This window comes from Corvus hawaiiensis, chromosome 20 (genome assembly GCF_020740725.1).
Source record: "Corvus hawaiiensis isolate bCorHaw1 chromosome 20, bCorHaw1.pri.cur, whole genome shotgun sequence".
Lineage (NCBI taxonomy): Eukaryota > Metazoa > Chordata > Aves > Passeriformes > Corvidae > Corvus > Corvus hawaiiensis.
The window spans coordinates 2,988,811-3,004,086 of record NC_063232.1 but is presented as its reverse complement, the minus strand read 5'-3'; the positions used below and the strand labels follow the sequence as shown (position 1 = coordinate 3,004,086).

Sequence of the window (15,276 nt, the reverse complement as noted above, 5' to 3'; positions counted from 1 at the left end):
AAAAAAAAAAAAAAAAAAAAAAAAGTGATGTGAAGTGAGTGATCTGAGGCACTGCTGGACTATCAGTGAGAGCAGACAGTGACACTAATTGTCTGTCAGGAGCACGGAGAAATAATGACATTTAAATGCTCACCTCATTAATTAATCTAAGCAGGGGAACCTTGCCCTGTTCCTTTGTCCTGAACTTTTTCAAAAGCTTTGCCCACTGAGCTGCTACAGAAGAAGCAGCTGTGTGGTGAGACTAGAAGAAATAAAGTGTGAAAGCACACTCGAGGGTCTGAAAGCTTTGGGTTTCTCATGCTGATAACAACAATCAGTAATGATGAAGGTCTCCAAGTTCTCATTCCCTCCACCTATTAACACCTAATACTCATCTCTGTTTATGCCCATCAAGGAGTGACTGACCTGCTCTGAGATAAAAACTCTGGAAGATAGAATGGACAATTCTTGTAAAAAATCACAGAAGCAAAAATCTGATTGGAAATGGAAAGAGACAAAAAGAGAACAGAGTATTTTTTGTTTCTCAGCCTCACCTGTAGAACTCCTGAGTGAGGGCTCCGGATCACTCTCCCCAGATTCAGTTCTATCCTCACTGCCCAGGTCCCAGGGCTCAGCAGCATCACCTGGCTGCCACCTGCACCTCTGCTGCTCGTGACTTTTTGGGGCTCTAGCAGGGACATGCTGGGAGGTTTCCTTTACACTTTCTGCTTCACTTTCAGACGTGCATTCACTGGCAGGGTATGGACAGCTGAGCCCCAGCCGTCCTGAGGCCACTCTCCGGGCCATTCGCTTTACTTCAGCTACACAAAAAGAACAAAATTACCACTTCACACCACAGAATCTGGACCTTCAAAGCATCCCCTGTGTTCCATTGTGCCTGCAGACTTGGAAATGCTGAAGTTAGAGCTGGTATGAGGACAGCCTTTGTCACGGAAAGAGCTAAACACTTCCTTCCATTTTAAATAAAGCTTAAAACCTGCACAGATTGATATGGACGAGTCTCTACAGGAACCGGGTTTGTTAAGTTTGATTCTCTATTATCCATGCCCGTGCTGCCATCCACTGGGCACTGCCATCCTGCCCTTCCTGAATCCACACACTGTCCAAAACCAGGCTAGAAATTCCTTCAGCTCCACAAACCAAACCACCTCAACGTGCCTGGGATGATTTTATGCCTGGAATGTGCAAGACATGGGATCCCACTCACTTGGTTTCCATCCAAGAAAGACCTCATGGAGCTTCAGCACTAAAGGCACAGAGACCAAGGCACAGAGACCTTCCCTCGTGTTAGGGTTTAATGCAATGCACTGCAGCAACATTTCTGATATTAATGCTGAGTTAACACTGATTTAACACTGATTTACTCACTCCTCCATTCCGACTGCATCACCCTCCTCTTCTCACTGTTCTTTTTGCTGCAGAACTCAGCCCTTGGTTTTGGATAGCACCTGCAATAAATGATTGTGAAATGCACAAACTCCTTCAGAGCACGAGCATATTGTGTCAAGTATTCTCCAGCCGGGAAAAGGCTCCAAGTTGTTTTAACATTAATTAGAGCACGTGTGCTCTCAGCCTTTTAACAACCCGGCAGAACCAGCAGATTGAGCTGCCAGAAGCTTGGAAAGCACCGACAGTTATGTGGGTCTATTACAGATTAACCAGACAAGCTGTACACTCATCTCTGCATCTCAGAGCTGTCAACTGTCTTCAGCTGCTGCAGCTCCAAAACCACACCATGGATGGTGTGGGGATTGTTTTATTGAGGTGATCACAATTTTAGACCTGGACAACAACCACTTTCCCACCAGAGTTCACTCCCTGACCATCACTGACCATGTCAGCACCTGGAATATTTCTGTTCTAACCTTTAGCAACAGGTCTTTCTGATCCAAACAGGTCATGAATCCATTTTAAAACTGCAACAGTTTTCTTGATTTGACCCAAACATTGAAGGAGGCATCTGTCCCCCTCTCTCCAAGATTAATCTGCACAAGTTTTGCCAGGTAATTTTAACATGTGCTTTCCACTCATGCTTAGAAATACAAAGAGATGACATTAAAAGCATTTCTACTGGGAATTGAAGGAGGCTGTGCCCAGAGAGGAGAACCACCTTTATTAATACCTTCCCAGATTGCTCTCCTTAGGCACTGGTGCAGTTTTGGACCACTGACCTCCATCCCAGAGGCATGTGAAATCTTTTTTAACACCAGTCTTTAACACAAACTGTCCTGTCACAGCAGCTCCCCAGCAGCTCTGCAGCTGACAATGACTCACAGCAGGCTCCTCTCTGTACAGATGGTTTTTGGCTTCCTGAGAAACATTTAATGCCAGCCTTGATCCTGATGTGCCTCCTTCTGACAGTGTCTCTCTCCAGATGAATCTGTCAGAATTAACTCTTCTATGAATAAGATCAAAACTCACCACTTCTCCTCTTCCCTTCTCGCTGCAGGATGTGAATCAGCTCCTCTCTGACACTGCAAGTTGAACTTTTCTTGGCATCTCGCAGACACGTGTGGGAGTAAATGCTGAAATGAGTCCAACAAGCCCTGATTCAGCACACACTGGGCATTCTGCTAATTACTGGCTGAGCTGTCTGTGAGGCAGCCTAAGAACAGGACAGCACAAACTTTATTGCCCGAGTTGTATTTTAGCTGCTCTGCTCAGGAGAAAGGACGACAGCCCCAGGCCTCGGCCTAGCAAAAACCCTGCCCTGCATTTATAGCAGGTTTCAGGTGCAGGCAGGCAATCAAAATATGCAGCTTCCAGGGGGGATGAGTGGACCTGAATGACTCAAGATTTTCCCCACAGGAAATACTTGAATTTCTCTCTTTCTCTTCAGTCTATGTATTTAATAATGAAAGTGATCCAGAAGCCCTTCCCTGTAACAGCTTAGGCCTCAACACAAAAATATTTCTCCACTGGCCTTTCCCTGAGAGTCCCACCTCCATTTTAGTGCAAGATTTGGATTTTAACCCCACCCTGAGCCACTGGATCAGTATTGTCCTGGGAGGAGAGGAGAGAAAGAGGAAGTAACACAACTGCACTGCTGAGCTGTTTTCATTCCTGTATATAACATGCATGAATACATTTTAAAGGACAGATTCATCCCTCCTCTTGGACACCACCCATCCCTACATCCCTTGGCCTGCTAAGAAACACAGAAATGATAAAAAGGCCTCCTGCTCAACACTTTACCTCCCAGTTTAGGCTCACTTCATCATCCAGGCCCTTCCCCACGCTGCAGCCGGGATCACGATGCTTCGTCGCAATTTTACTCTTCCACTTCTCATTTTGAATGGCCTCTATTTCCTTGGCTGTCTTGGGAACAGCCTGGAAGCTGTTTCTGCCTGGTGCCTGACACGTTATTGGTGGTGGAATGTAGTCCCTGGATGGTGGAGCTACAGCCTTGTGTAAAAAAGTATCAACTGCAGAAAGAGGGTTGTTGGTATTTTGGGAAGCAGCATCAGACCCATTCCAGTGCCTTCCTTGAAAGCTTTCCTTAGGAAGCAGATTCATCCTGATTTCCTGGAGCAGCTCCTTTTGCTTTCCCGTGGCCTTCAGCCTGTCCAGTTTCTCCCCTGCCCTGCACAGGGAATCTCCTGCCTCCTGCAGCAGGCTCTGCATAATCTTGAGGTTCAGGGCACATTTGCTGATGTGCTGCTCGGTTTGGGAAGGGCTGCTCAGCCTCCTGCCAGCATCTCCTCTCACCTGTGACAGGGCAAAAGCCTCTCTCACCCTTTCCTCTTCTTCTTCCTCCTCGTCCTCCTCTCCAGTGAGCCCTGTGCTGGACCCTGAGGATTCCCGTTCCTTCTCACCCTCCCACGGGCTCTGATCTTCCTTTTGCTGCCTTTCTGTATCCTTTAGAGCTTGGCCTAATCCAGGTCCTCCTTCCAGGAAGCCTTGGGGACCTTCTGGATAACTGGCTAAGATTTCATTCATTTCGAAGCTGCACAGGCTGCCATCCACATCACTCTCACTGGAGTGAGAAGCTCTTGTCTGCAGTTGAGAGGACACATCGAGACTTCTGTCCTGTGCAGCTGGCGCTGCGCTGGCTGCTGCCTCTTGCCCCACCAAACCACTGTTCTCCTTGGGAAAAACAGAGTCTTTGGGGGCACAAAAGCCACCTGAAAAATTCAATTTTAAGCATTAAGTCATTTCTCCACAAGTCTGACAACCACGCTGCTTTTGCACACTTAGGAAATTTTTTTAGAAATTTGGAAATGCTGAAAACTGTACCTGAACAAAATAGATTTAGAGCCTTGAGTCTACATTAACAATTAAGTGGTAGCTAAAATCCAAAGCCAACTGCTTCCTATTTTCAACTTACAACATCATAAAATCTGTGAGTGCCCCCATTTCAATGATTTATGTCAGGCTGTTGGGGGCTGAGGAACACGTGAAGGACACGTTGACACCCTGCTCCAAGAAACTCACCAGCCTTGCTGATCTCTTTTCCCTGGAATTCCACTGTTCTCTTCTGGAAGCTAAAAGCTGATGCCCAGCAGATGTTCACATCTGCAAGAACAGCAGGTCTCTGTGCTTTGGACATTTCATCGGCATGGCCACTTTCAGATTTAACCAAGTCCTGTAAAACAAAAACAAATGGAATAAAACACAACTGTATTTGACAGCTGTGTGTCCCTGCCTGCCCTTCTGAGGGGGGGTCAGCTCCATGGTCAGAACACTCAGTGTTGGAGCACTTCCTCTAGATTTAAGCATTACAACTTGAATCTGAATGGACACAGCGTATTCGTCACAGGTGACAATGCTGGGAGGCACCTTTAGGTCGTTTTTCAGGATATATTGAATATCCTGAAGTTTCATGGAACGCTTCCTCTGCTTGGGTTCCAGCCCTGACTTGACAACATCATAATAGATCAGGGGGAGTCTGACATCTGCTTCCAGCTGCTCCCCTGACAGGATGAGCTGCTTAACAGCCGAGTCTTCCACACCTTTCCAGGGAGGGCTCTCTGCAAGACACAAGTACAGAGTTTATGTCACCAGCTGTACATTCATGTTAATGGAAATTAAAAATAAAAAATCACATTATTCCCTGTCCATTCCCTAATTTACAACTGAAAACAAGCTGGCATCTCCTCCCTGTCTTACTCCAACAGTGGATGCTTTAAAGGGAGCTGACAGAAATATCTGGAGGAGAGTGACACTGCAAACAACCCTGCTCTGGATTCTTCAGTGGGATTAATTTTTAGGGTAGTTGTTTATCCCATTTCACTGTCAGAATAGTCCAAGTGAATACAAAACAGACATTATCTGTAACAACAGCAGCAATACATTATAATAATAGAGTAACAATAACTCATCTCTAAGCTAGCACAGAGATCAAAAACATGAAAGCTGCACAAGCTTGTTCTGAACACTGAAAAGATTTAACTGAATGTTTTGCTGTGCTGGTAGGAAGAAGAAAAATAAACAGTGACAGAAATACAGAAAATCACTGTATTTCTCCCATATCCACCATTAATTTAATCTTTTAGCCACACAATTTTAAATTTTCTGATCATATTTACAGAAGTTCCCAATAATCTTTGTTATTGTCATTAATTTTTGGGGGTTTTTGCCTGGTTCATTTTTGAAGTTAAATCATCCCAGCCCACAGCTGTGGATTCACCTGTCAAGGCCTCCTGCAGCACTGCACAGAAACTGAAAACATCTGATTTGACTGTGCCAGGTTTCTCCAGGACTATTTCAGGGGAGCACCAGCGAAACAGCTGGACTGGGACAGGAATTCGGGTCAGATCACTGTGCTCTCCACTGTCTTTGCTGCAAAAAGGGAAAAAATTGTAAATTAGGACATAAAACACATTCAACTACAAGGTTTATATTTAGGAATTAAACACCTGAGTGTGTTACAGCTTTTAGTTTAAATACCTTAAAGGTTAAGGGCACGTCTGCAAACAGAAATGTGCAGTAAATGTCTTTCGGCAGGGAAAGCAACACCTCTTTTAACAAATTTACACTAAAAAGAACTAAAAAAGAGCTGAACATTTCCCATCAGGAGCTTTACAAACAGCCTTTTAGCTTTGACCATGGATAAAACACAGGAAGCCTGTAAAAATTTATATTTCCATGTGTCCAGAGGAGCATTTCAGTAATAATTTACTGAGGTGAAATGAGTGGGGTCTCTCACACTCTTTATCTCACTTAATTACCACCAGTCCAACGAGGTGTTGGACGTTCAACCACACCTTTCACAGAAACCCTGAGGGAGTTTTTCACCTCTCTATCATGTACTCCAGGTTGCAGAGCTTGGCCTCCCCAGAGGACACAATTTGGATGGCATAGGAGGAGAGGGAGCGATGGATAAATCCCCGGGAGTGCAGGAAACGCAGAGCGTCGATGATCTGGAGCAAAATGTGCAGAATGGTCTCAGTCTGCAGCACTGGGAATTCTGTACGCTGGGGAAAAAAAACCCAAAAGCACCAAATTTGCATGGCAGGTCTTTAAACCTGATGTAAGAGAAAGTTGTTATTATTTATGATGGTTATTATTTGCTGCAGAAGGCAGCAAAGAGAGCAAACAAAATTAATTGGAGGAAAAAGAGGAAATACATTTGTTTGCTCTCAATACCAAACCAAATAACATCACCTTAAAAAGAAGAGAAAGATATCAAATGACAACAATAAAACACAGATAAATTGATTTAAAGAATAAGGAAAAGAACCAGAAACTCAGATACAGACTGAGGATTTTGTCTTCTTGAGTAAAGATGTCAGATGTAGTCACTAAACTTCTAATTAACTATTATTTAGAATTCAAGCATCCCAGTTACCCTTTCATGGAGGATGCTGTAGAGAGAGCCAAAGTGAACCCTTTCATAGACCAAACGAGTTTTCTCCAGGTCACTGGACAGACAAACAGACATCAACTGCAGCAAGTGAGGGTGGCGGAGTTTGCTGCAAAGGGAGAGGAAAAAGCAAATTTGCAAGGCAAATCTGAGATGAAAAGAAGAAAAGCCCTGGCCTGCTCAGTGTTTTTATCAACTGGACATGAATGTTGGGTTTTCATTGGAATATATTTCAGTGTAAATGCATTTTTCACCGAAACACTCCATTTTAAAAGATCAGGAGCGGGAAGAGACAGAAAATTGTATTTCTGATCTGGGGAAGAAGTGCAATCCCAGACTAACAATTCCCCCAAGGTTAATCCCATTCCTCCCACCCCTGGAGACCCCAAACCCCAGAGCCTTTCCCACCTGCTGTGCTCCTGCTCTGCCAGGAGGAGATCAGCCAGGCGCAGCTTCCAGCTGCTCTGGTGGGGCTGGAAGCTCAGCTCCTTCACTGTCACTCTGCTGCCTCCCCACATCAAGCTGCAAGGAGAAGAGGAATTCCTACCAAATGCTTCCAGCAGTGTTTTTCCCAGTTATGTGGTTATTTACCAAGAATTTTGTGGTGCTCTGGTGCTGCCTCCCGCTGTCAGGAATTTTAATCTGAGGGTCCTGCTGTTTCAAATGGACAATAAGTTCATCCTGCTGAAGATTGATGCAGCAGGGCAGGGTCACTGCCCCAAATCCCACCCCTTCCATGACAAGGAATCCCCCTCACCAAAGGCCATCAGCCCCCTGTGACATAAATCAGAGTTTTGGGGACATTAAATCCCCAATCTGTCAATTCTCTGGCTGCCTCTGAGACACACTTGCTTAATACACAATAATTAGACAATAGAATATTATTATAATTGTTACCAATAATTACAACAATTACTGGATACCAAAGTTTTTCAACCAATGCTCAGCCTGCCCTTGCAACTCTCATTTCACCACAGGTTTGAGCAAGTGGGCTGAACACCTGGATATCCAGAGGATTTCCTGGACCAACATTTACAAGGATTAAATGCTGAACAACACAATCTGTACAACCCCAAACATTATTTCCCACCACAAAGGGATCAATACTGAAACACTGGCATCAATGATTAGCCATAATTGGGTTAATACTGCCTGTAGGGTTGTTCTTGGCCTCTCAGATAGCAGAGTCTGACTCAGATATTAATCAATGAACAGCAGAAAACAAGGTGCAAAGCAGGAAATGGGGAATAAATATAGAAGAGACGTGGAAAGTTACCCAAACAAAGCACTGGTACAACAATTTGCTGTGTAACAGTAACAGAGAGGGGCTAAAATCCCTTTAATTCCACTTACTTGGTCATGACCATGTAGGGCCCAACGTGGTAAGAAAATGCTGGCTCATCATCAGCCTGAACCACATCTTTCTCCCCAGTAATTGGGAGAGAGGCCAGGTAGCCCAGGTGGCCACTGCCTGCGAGATAGAACTGAAACAGGGCATCACCAAAAGGAAAATCCCACAGTCCCAAAATCCAGCAAGTTCATTAACAACCTGAGTGTAATCAAGGGCAGCATTAGCTAAAAGATCACCATGAAATCTGAAAAATCAGTGCCAAAACCTAAACTTCCCAGTGAAGCTGAACAGGCAAAGCAGAAGTAGCCCTTAGGAACCCCCACAGGGGACATTTAACAGGAATTTCTCCAGTTCCAAACCAAACCAGGACCTGTTAACCACCAAAGGCCTGAATATTTGTGCCCTTCACGGGTTTGTTCCCATCTTTTCAGCAGAAATAAGAATGCACTAAAAGTTAAAAACAGAACAGGTGGGATAATTACTGTGAGGAATAGGAGATTCTGGGAAAAAACTGCTCTGATATCATTGGAAAATCACTCCCCACAGCATCTTACCTTCCCAAAACCAAAGCTGTAAATGTTCTTGGCCACACTGGGTTGTCCTTTCAGTAATTTACCCAGAGGACTGTCAGCAGTTCTAAATATCAAAAACAAAAGCAGTAGGAGTAACTTACTGACTCCAAGGCTTGGAGTAAAATACAAATACAGACAGAGGGAAAAAAGCAGAATTTCTGCCAGAACCCTGCATTTGATTGGTCCCACACACATCATGTGGATGTTAAAATTCCAAGTTATTGTGCAGCTCATTAAAACTTTTTAGGTGCACTTTCATGATGTTTATTTATTTAAAGCAATATAAATAAATATATATATGCACACACAGAAGCATCCCGCACTGCTTTTTTGTTCACAAGTTTGTATTTTTCCCAACATGTATCTGACACAAAATCTCCTGAAACAGCTGGAAACACCCCCCAAGAAAGATCTGCAGTGACCTTAAAAAGTCAAAACCCAAACTACTTCATGTTACCACTTCAATGCTACTAAAATCCAGTGCTTTTAATGCTGGTTTCGAGTTTATTTAATAAAGTTTCTCTTAATATACAGATATTTACAACTATCAAGTTTCTGTTTGGAACAGTCATGACAGAAATAAAATTTATCACAGTGGATTTAAATCTACTATTGGCAAAAAGACACAAGAACTGGTTAATTCTAAGAAAATAGGATACGGAAATAGAATCTATTGTTACCCTTGGACAAGGCCACCAAACCTCGAGGGGCTGCAGATCAAGGCCTTTGAGGAGCCAGCTTTCCTGAGCAGATCAGAGGGAAAATTCCAAATGGCAGCCTGCATGTGCAGTGTGCACTGCTGGATAAATTCCAGCATCTGGGCAGGAGGAGGAGGGAAAAACAATAAAAATATGGCTTCAGAAGAAGAAAAACCATTTCAGATTCATAAATCAGGACTATTGAAGAAATAACTGGTTACTCGCAGTGTGGAAATGGACATTTTGAGAAATGCATTAAGAGAAAAAACTTGAGGAAAATCAATTACATGACAATGGGAGAAAAGCTGACTTCAAACAGGCCACAAAACTTGAAACTTCACCTACAGAAACTCGTAATTTCGGGCTTCTTTTTAAGAGGAGTGTGGTCATAACAGGAAAGAGGAGTTTTAAATCAATATTGCAGTCAAGAATAAGCCTTGACACAAATACCTGAGCACTGCTTTCCTTCCTGGCTGACAAAGCCCAGTACTGGGGAGTTTTCCCCTCTCTGTCGTGGACTCTGAGATCTCCTCCTTCATCCAGTAACTTGCTGAGGATCCACTGGTTTCCCGAAAAAGCAGCTGCATGGACTGGGGTGCTCCCATCATAGCAGCGACTGGGGAACAGCAAAAAAGGTTCAGCTGCACTCAGCAGGGGGAAAAGCAGTATCCTGGAATGCTTATGCGCTCCCAAATAACAGAATAAACCATGAAGAAAGGAAAATTATTTCTCTATTTACCTCTGAGGAGCTTTGGCTAAAATACCAATGTGCATCTTAAGCACTTGTTCATTTAAGCCCAGGGAATTTTGTGTTTTACACCGACTAAACCCAAAGATTGATTTCTATTTAAAAAAAAAAAAAAATGTTTGATACTTAACTGATTGGCATCCGAGCCATATTCCAGCAGCACATCCACTATTTTACCCAGCCCCAGCAGTGCAGCAGTGAAGAGAGAGGTCTGGCCCATGGAATTCACAGCATCCACAAAAATTCCTGCAAGGAAACCGAAGATTCCGAGGTGGTGCTTGTTTTAATAAAAGCAGGTGGTTGATCACCACTCAACTGACTGCTCTGAGGTGCTACAGATATGAAAATACAGCAGCAGAAGTTCAGAAAAAAAAAGAGCAAATGATGTTTTTTGTGACTTTCTATAAGGATTGAAGGCACTGCTCGTTCACGAGGATTTTAAATAAGGGTTGTGTAAGTAACAAATGGTACTTTTATGTGTTGTGTAAGGAAGGAGTAAGTGCTTATACGTACTGTTTAAATCAGAGACATGGATGTGTAAGTATATATATAGAGATATATATACATATATATGGATATATGTATCTCCATCATCTGTACTCATACAGATGATGGAGATACATATGATGGATATATAAGGAGAGGTGGATGAGCACACAACACAGGAGGACAGAATTAATAAATAAGTAAGGAATTGCTCAGAGCATGGTGCTGATAACACCGAGGCCGTGGGTTCAATCCCCTGCATGGGCCATTTACTGAAGAGATGAACTCTGCTTGTGGGTCCTTTTCCAATCAGAACCCTCTGGGATTTCCAGTGCCCTGTGACTTTGATTTTACTCAAACAGGACAAGGATGGGTCTGACACTCCAATGGCTGGGACAGGTGAATTGCGGTAGAATTAATCTGTTTTTAAACCGAGATAAAAAAAGGGCCACAAACCACTCAGCCCGTGTTCTCTCCCTCCCGAGCCCCACCACGAGGGCCGGGAACGGTCATCAATGGCGAGCGGCTCCTGCCCAAGCAGCGCCGCACGCCCGCTTCGCGCTCAGGAGAGAACACCCCGCTCCTCCTCGTGGCTTGTGACGCCGGTCAGGTGCGATCACTCTCCTCTAGTGACCAACTACAGAAATGATCCCTGAAAGTATAGTCTTAACCCGCTCCCCGCGCACACACAGCCCCGCCCCGCGCGCACCCACGCTCAGCACACCGCGACACCGCACCCCCCACTCCCCGCACACCCGCCACGAGCCGGCGCGGCCCCGCCGAGCCCCCGCGGCCGCGGGAACGCGCCCCGAGCCCCCCGGGAGCGCCCCCGCCCCGCGGAACGGCCGCGCGTGGCGCTCTGAGGGACGCGCCCCCCTGATTTGCATGTTCTGCCTGCGCTGGCCAATCAGAGGCGTCCTCGGCGCCCGGAGAGAAGCGCGGTTCCGCTCCCGCTCTCCGCCCCCCCCCACGAGAAGTGGCGCTGCCGCCCGAGCTCGCGCTGTGACGATTGTCGCGACACGACAGAAGGCGCCGTCACAGCCCGTGCTGCCGCCGCCCCGCGGCAACAAGAGCCCCGGTAGCATCACCAGCAGCGCGGCACGACTGTCGCCTGCCGCCGCGGCGGTGCACTGGCTCCCAGCCGCTCCCGAGGCTTTCAGGGACACACGCACGAACCCACCACAAGCACCCCACAGAGCATCGTCTAATGAACTCCGGCCTTTACATCTCTGCACTCAGCCAGAGCACCCCGGACACCCGCACCACGGCCCACTGCTCGCTATAAAGAGCACAACATGGAGCGGTTTCTCCCTAACCGCCATCAGAATCTGCAGCCTGAGCGACACCAACTTCCACAAGTGATGAAAGGCAAACCCTGAACAGATTCCCCTCAGTCCCGTGTCACCTTCTGATCATCACCGTTCATCAGAGACGACTCCACCGCACCCAAAAAGTCCCGCTGCCCTGCACTGATAAAGGGATCGGGAATACCATCGGCCTCAACACCCTCACCGGACATTAAAGCCTAAATCCGTGCGGCTGCTCCCGCCCTCTCCGGGGATCGTCCACAGCGAGATGCGGCGTGTTCCGCAGGAGAAAAAGGAAGCACCCCTAGCAGGGAACATCCCCCTTTACTGAAAGCAAGTCTTTTTTTAGAACCAGAATAAAAAAAAGGGCCACAAACCACTCAGCCCGTGCTCTCTCCCTCCCGAGCCCCACCACGAGGGCCGGGAACGGTCATCAATGGCGAGCGGCTCCTGCCCAAGCAGCGCCGCACGCCCGCTTCGCGCTCAGGAGAGAACACCCCGCTCCTCCTCGTGGCTTGTGACGCCGGCCAGATGCGATCACTCTCCTCTAGTGACCAACTACAGAAATGATCCCTGAAAGTATAGTCTTAACCCGCTCCCCGCGCACACACAGCCCCGCCCCGCGCGCACCCACGCTCAGCACACCGCGACACCGCACCCCCCACTCCCCGCACACCCGCCACGAGCCGGCGCGGCCCCGCCGAGCCCCCGCGGCCGCGGGAACGCGCCCCGAGCCCCCCGGGAGCGCCCCCGCCCCGCGGAACGGCCGCGCGTGGCGCCGTGAGGGACGCGCCCCCCTGATTTGCATGTTCTGCCTGCGCTGGCCAATCAGAGGCGCGTGCCCGGAGCTCCCCCCCGCCCCGCCGCGACCCCGCGACCCCGCCCGTGAGCGGGGCTGGCGCGGCCCCCGCAGCCGCTCCTCCGCGCTGGGCTGGCAGCGAGCAGCTCCTCGCCCATCCCCGACACGGCGGCTCCACGGACACCCAGCCCCCAGGGACGCGACGAGAGCAGCGGCTCGCTGGCCGCAACGCACTCGCCCTCCCCAACCCCCCCCCCGCCTTGGCTCGTTCGCCAGTGTGCGGAGCCCATTCACGCACCGAGGCGAAGGATTGTTGTTGCTTTATTCTAGTTTAGGCCAAGCAGGGAACGGGGTGGTTCGCACAAACAGATGGCTCCCCGATTATCAAGACGTTACACAATTTATACATTTTTATGAAGGCATCGGCATTAATCGGTTACAAATTGCATCGCTTTATTAATTACTACTGATCCCTTTATTTACTAGCTATAGCTCCCGTTTCCCAGGGTAATTAGTCCGCTTCTGCTGTTCATCCCTCCACTTGGGCCGGGGCATTTTTATGAGTAGGTGGTCAGTGGGTCAGTGTTTGCGATGTCCCACGGCTGGAAGGAATTACCTTCCCCCAGGTACTGCTCAGTCCTGCTGACTTCTCCAGACCCCATTCCTCTGGAGACCGCGACCCATTTTCCTTTAAACAAAATATGAGCGAAGCCTCCAAGGTTCCTAACACAATTGTTTAATCTTTGCTGCTTCGCTGTAGCTACTGCTTACTGATAAAAAATGGAAGAGTTTGGTTGAGGGGCTTGGAATCAGCAGCTCCCGCAGCACTGCGCGGCTCTAACGTACCAGAAAGTCTGATCCCTGCACGGCACGACTAAAGCCAGACACACAACTTTAAATAAACTGCCTACTGATAGATTAATGCCAAAATCTGTTTCTAAACCGAGATAAAAAAAAAAAAAAAGGGCCACAAACCACTCAGCCCGTGTTCTCTCCCTCCCGAGCCCCACCACGAGGGCCGGGAACGGTCATCAATGGCGAGCGGCTCCTGCCCAAGCAGCGCCGCACGCCCGCTTCGCGCTCAGGAGAGAACACCCCGCTCCTCCTCGTGGCTTGTGACGCCGGTCAGGTGCGATCACTCTCCTCTAGTGACCAACTACAGAAATGATCCCTGAAAGTATAGTCTTAACCCGCTCCCCGCGCACACACAGCCCCGCCCCGCGCGCACCCACGCTCAGCACACCGCGACACCGCACCCCCCACTCCCCGCACACCCGCCACGAGCCGGCGCGGCCCCGCCGAGCCCCCGCGGCCGCGGGAACGCGCCCCGAGCCCCCCGGGAGCGCCCCCGCCCCGCGGAACGGCCGCGCGTGGCGCCGTGAGGGACGCGCCCCCCTGATTTGCATGTTCTGCCTGCGCTGGCCAATCAGAGGCGTCCTCGGCGCCCGGAGAGAAGCGCGGTTCCGCTCCCGCTCTCCGCCCCCCCCACGAGAAGTGGCGCTGCCGCCCGAGCTCGCGCTGTGACGATTGTCGCGACACGACAGAAGGCGCCGTCACAGCCCGTGCTGCCGCCGCCCCGCGGCAACAAGAGCCCCGGTAGCATCACCAGCAGCGCGGCACGACTGTCGCCTGCCGCCGCGGCGGTGCACTGGCTCCCAGCCGCTCCCGAGGCTTTCAGGGACACACGCACGAACCCACCACAAGCACCCCACAGAGCATCGTCTAATGAACTCCGGCCTTTACATCTCTGCACTCAGCCAGAGCACCCCGGACACCCGCACCACGGCCCACTGCTCGCTATAAAGAGCACAACATGGAGCGGTTTCTCCCTAACCGCCATCAGAATCTGCAGCCTGAGCGACACCAACTTCCACAAGTGATGAAAGGCAAACCCTGAACAGATTCCCCTCAGTCCCGTGTCACCTTCTGATCATCACCGTTCATCAGAGACGACTCCACCGCACCCAAAAAGTCCCGCTGCCCTGCACTGATAAAGGGATCGGGAATACCATCGGCCTCAACACCCTCACCGGACATTAAAGCCTAAATCCGTGCGGCTGCTCCCGCCCTCTCCGGGGATCGTCCACAGCGAGATGCGGCGTGTTCCGCAGGAGGAGAAGGAAGCACCCCTAGCAGGGAACATCCCCCTTTACTGAAAGCAAGTCTTTTTTTAGAACCAGAATAAAAAAAAGGGCCACAAACCACTCAGCCCGTGCTCTCTCCCTCCCGAGCCCCACCACGAGGGCCGGGAACGGTCATCAATGGCGAGCGGCTCCTGCCCAAGCAGCGCCGCACGCCCGCTTCGCGCTCAGGAGAGAACACCCCGCTCCTCCTCGTGGCTTGTGACGCCGGTCAGGTGCGATCACTCTCCTCTAGTGACCAACTACAGAAATGATCCCTGAAAGTATAGTCTTAACCCGCTCCCCGCGCACACACAGCCCCGCCCCGCGCGCACCCACGCTCAGCACACCGCGACACCGCACCCCCCACTCCCCGCACACCCGCCACGA

General features: G+C 49.0%; 1 protein-coding gene and 4 non-coding genes across 9 annotated transcripts in view; all 5 read right to left on the bottom strand.

The window, feature by feature from the left end:
- Nucleotides 1-15,276, bottom strand: part of TEX14 (testis expressed 14, intercellular bridge forming factor) — a 28,556-nt gene that overhangs the window by 12,041 nt on the left and 1,239 nt on the right. For 2 of the 5 annotated variants that reach the window (XM_048324542.1, XM_048324544.1), the window contains exons 3-17: nt 10,306-10,420; nt 9,877-10,042; nt 9,409-9,545; nt 8,711-8,792; nt 8,159-8,289; nt 7,214-7,327; nt 6,791-6,914; nt 6,238-6,416; nt 5,630-5,781; nt 4,780-4,970; nt 4,435-4,585; nt 3,196-4,124; nt 2,422-2,525; nt 1,369-1,448; nt 534-800 (exon numbers count right to left, since the gene is read on the bottom strand). In XM_048324542.1, coding sequence (XP_048180499.1) covers nt 534-800; nt 1,369-1,448; nt 2,422-2,525; nt 3,196-4,124; nt 4,435-4,585; nt 4,780-4,970; nt 5,630-5,781; nt 6,238-6,416; nt 6,791-6,914; nt 7,214-7,327; nt 8,159-8,289; nt 8,711-8,792; nt 9,409-9,545; nt 9,877-10,042; nt 10,306-10,420 — 2,922 coding nt within the window. Of the gene's footprint in view, nt 1-533; nt 801-1,368; nt 1,449-2,421; nt 2,526-3,195; nt 4,125-4,434; nt 4,586-4,779; nt 4,971-5,629; nt 5,782-6,237; nt 6,417-6,790; nt 6,915-7,213; nt 7,328-8,158; nt 8,290-8,710; nt 8,793-9,408; nt 9,546-9,876; nt 10,043-10,305; nt 10,421-12,065; nt 12,244-15,276 lie in introns of those variants that run through there. The other 3 variants (XM_048324545.1, XM_048324546.1, XM_048324547.1) reach the window with 3 other exon arrangements.
- LOC125336514 lies at nt 11,115-11,328 on the bottom strand. The gene has a single exon (XR_007207785.1). It is a non-coding gene; the product is annotated as a small nucleolar RNA U3 (small nucleolar RNA).
- LOC125336516 lies at nt 12,343-12,556 on the bottom strand. Its single transcript, XR_007207787.1, has one exon. It is a non-coding gene; the product is annotated as a small nucleolar RNA U3 (small nucleolar RNA).
- On the bottom strand, nt 13,740-13,953 carry LOC125336504. Its single transcript, XR_007207775.1, has one exon. It is a non-coding gene; the product is annotated as a small nucleolar RNA U3 (small nucleolar RNA).
- LOC125336515 lies at nt 14,967-15,180 on the bottom strand. Its single transcript, XR_007207786.1, has one exon. It is a non-coding gene; the product is annotated as a small nucleolar RNA U3 (small nucleolar RNA).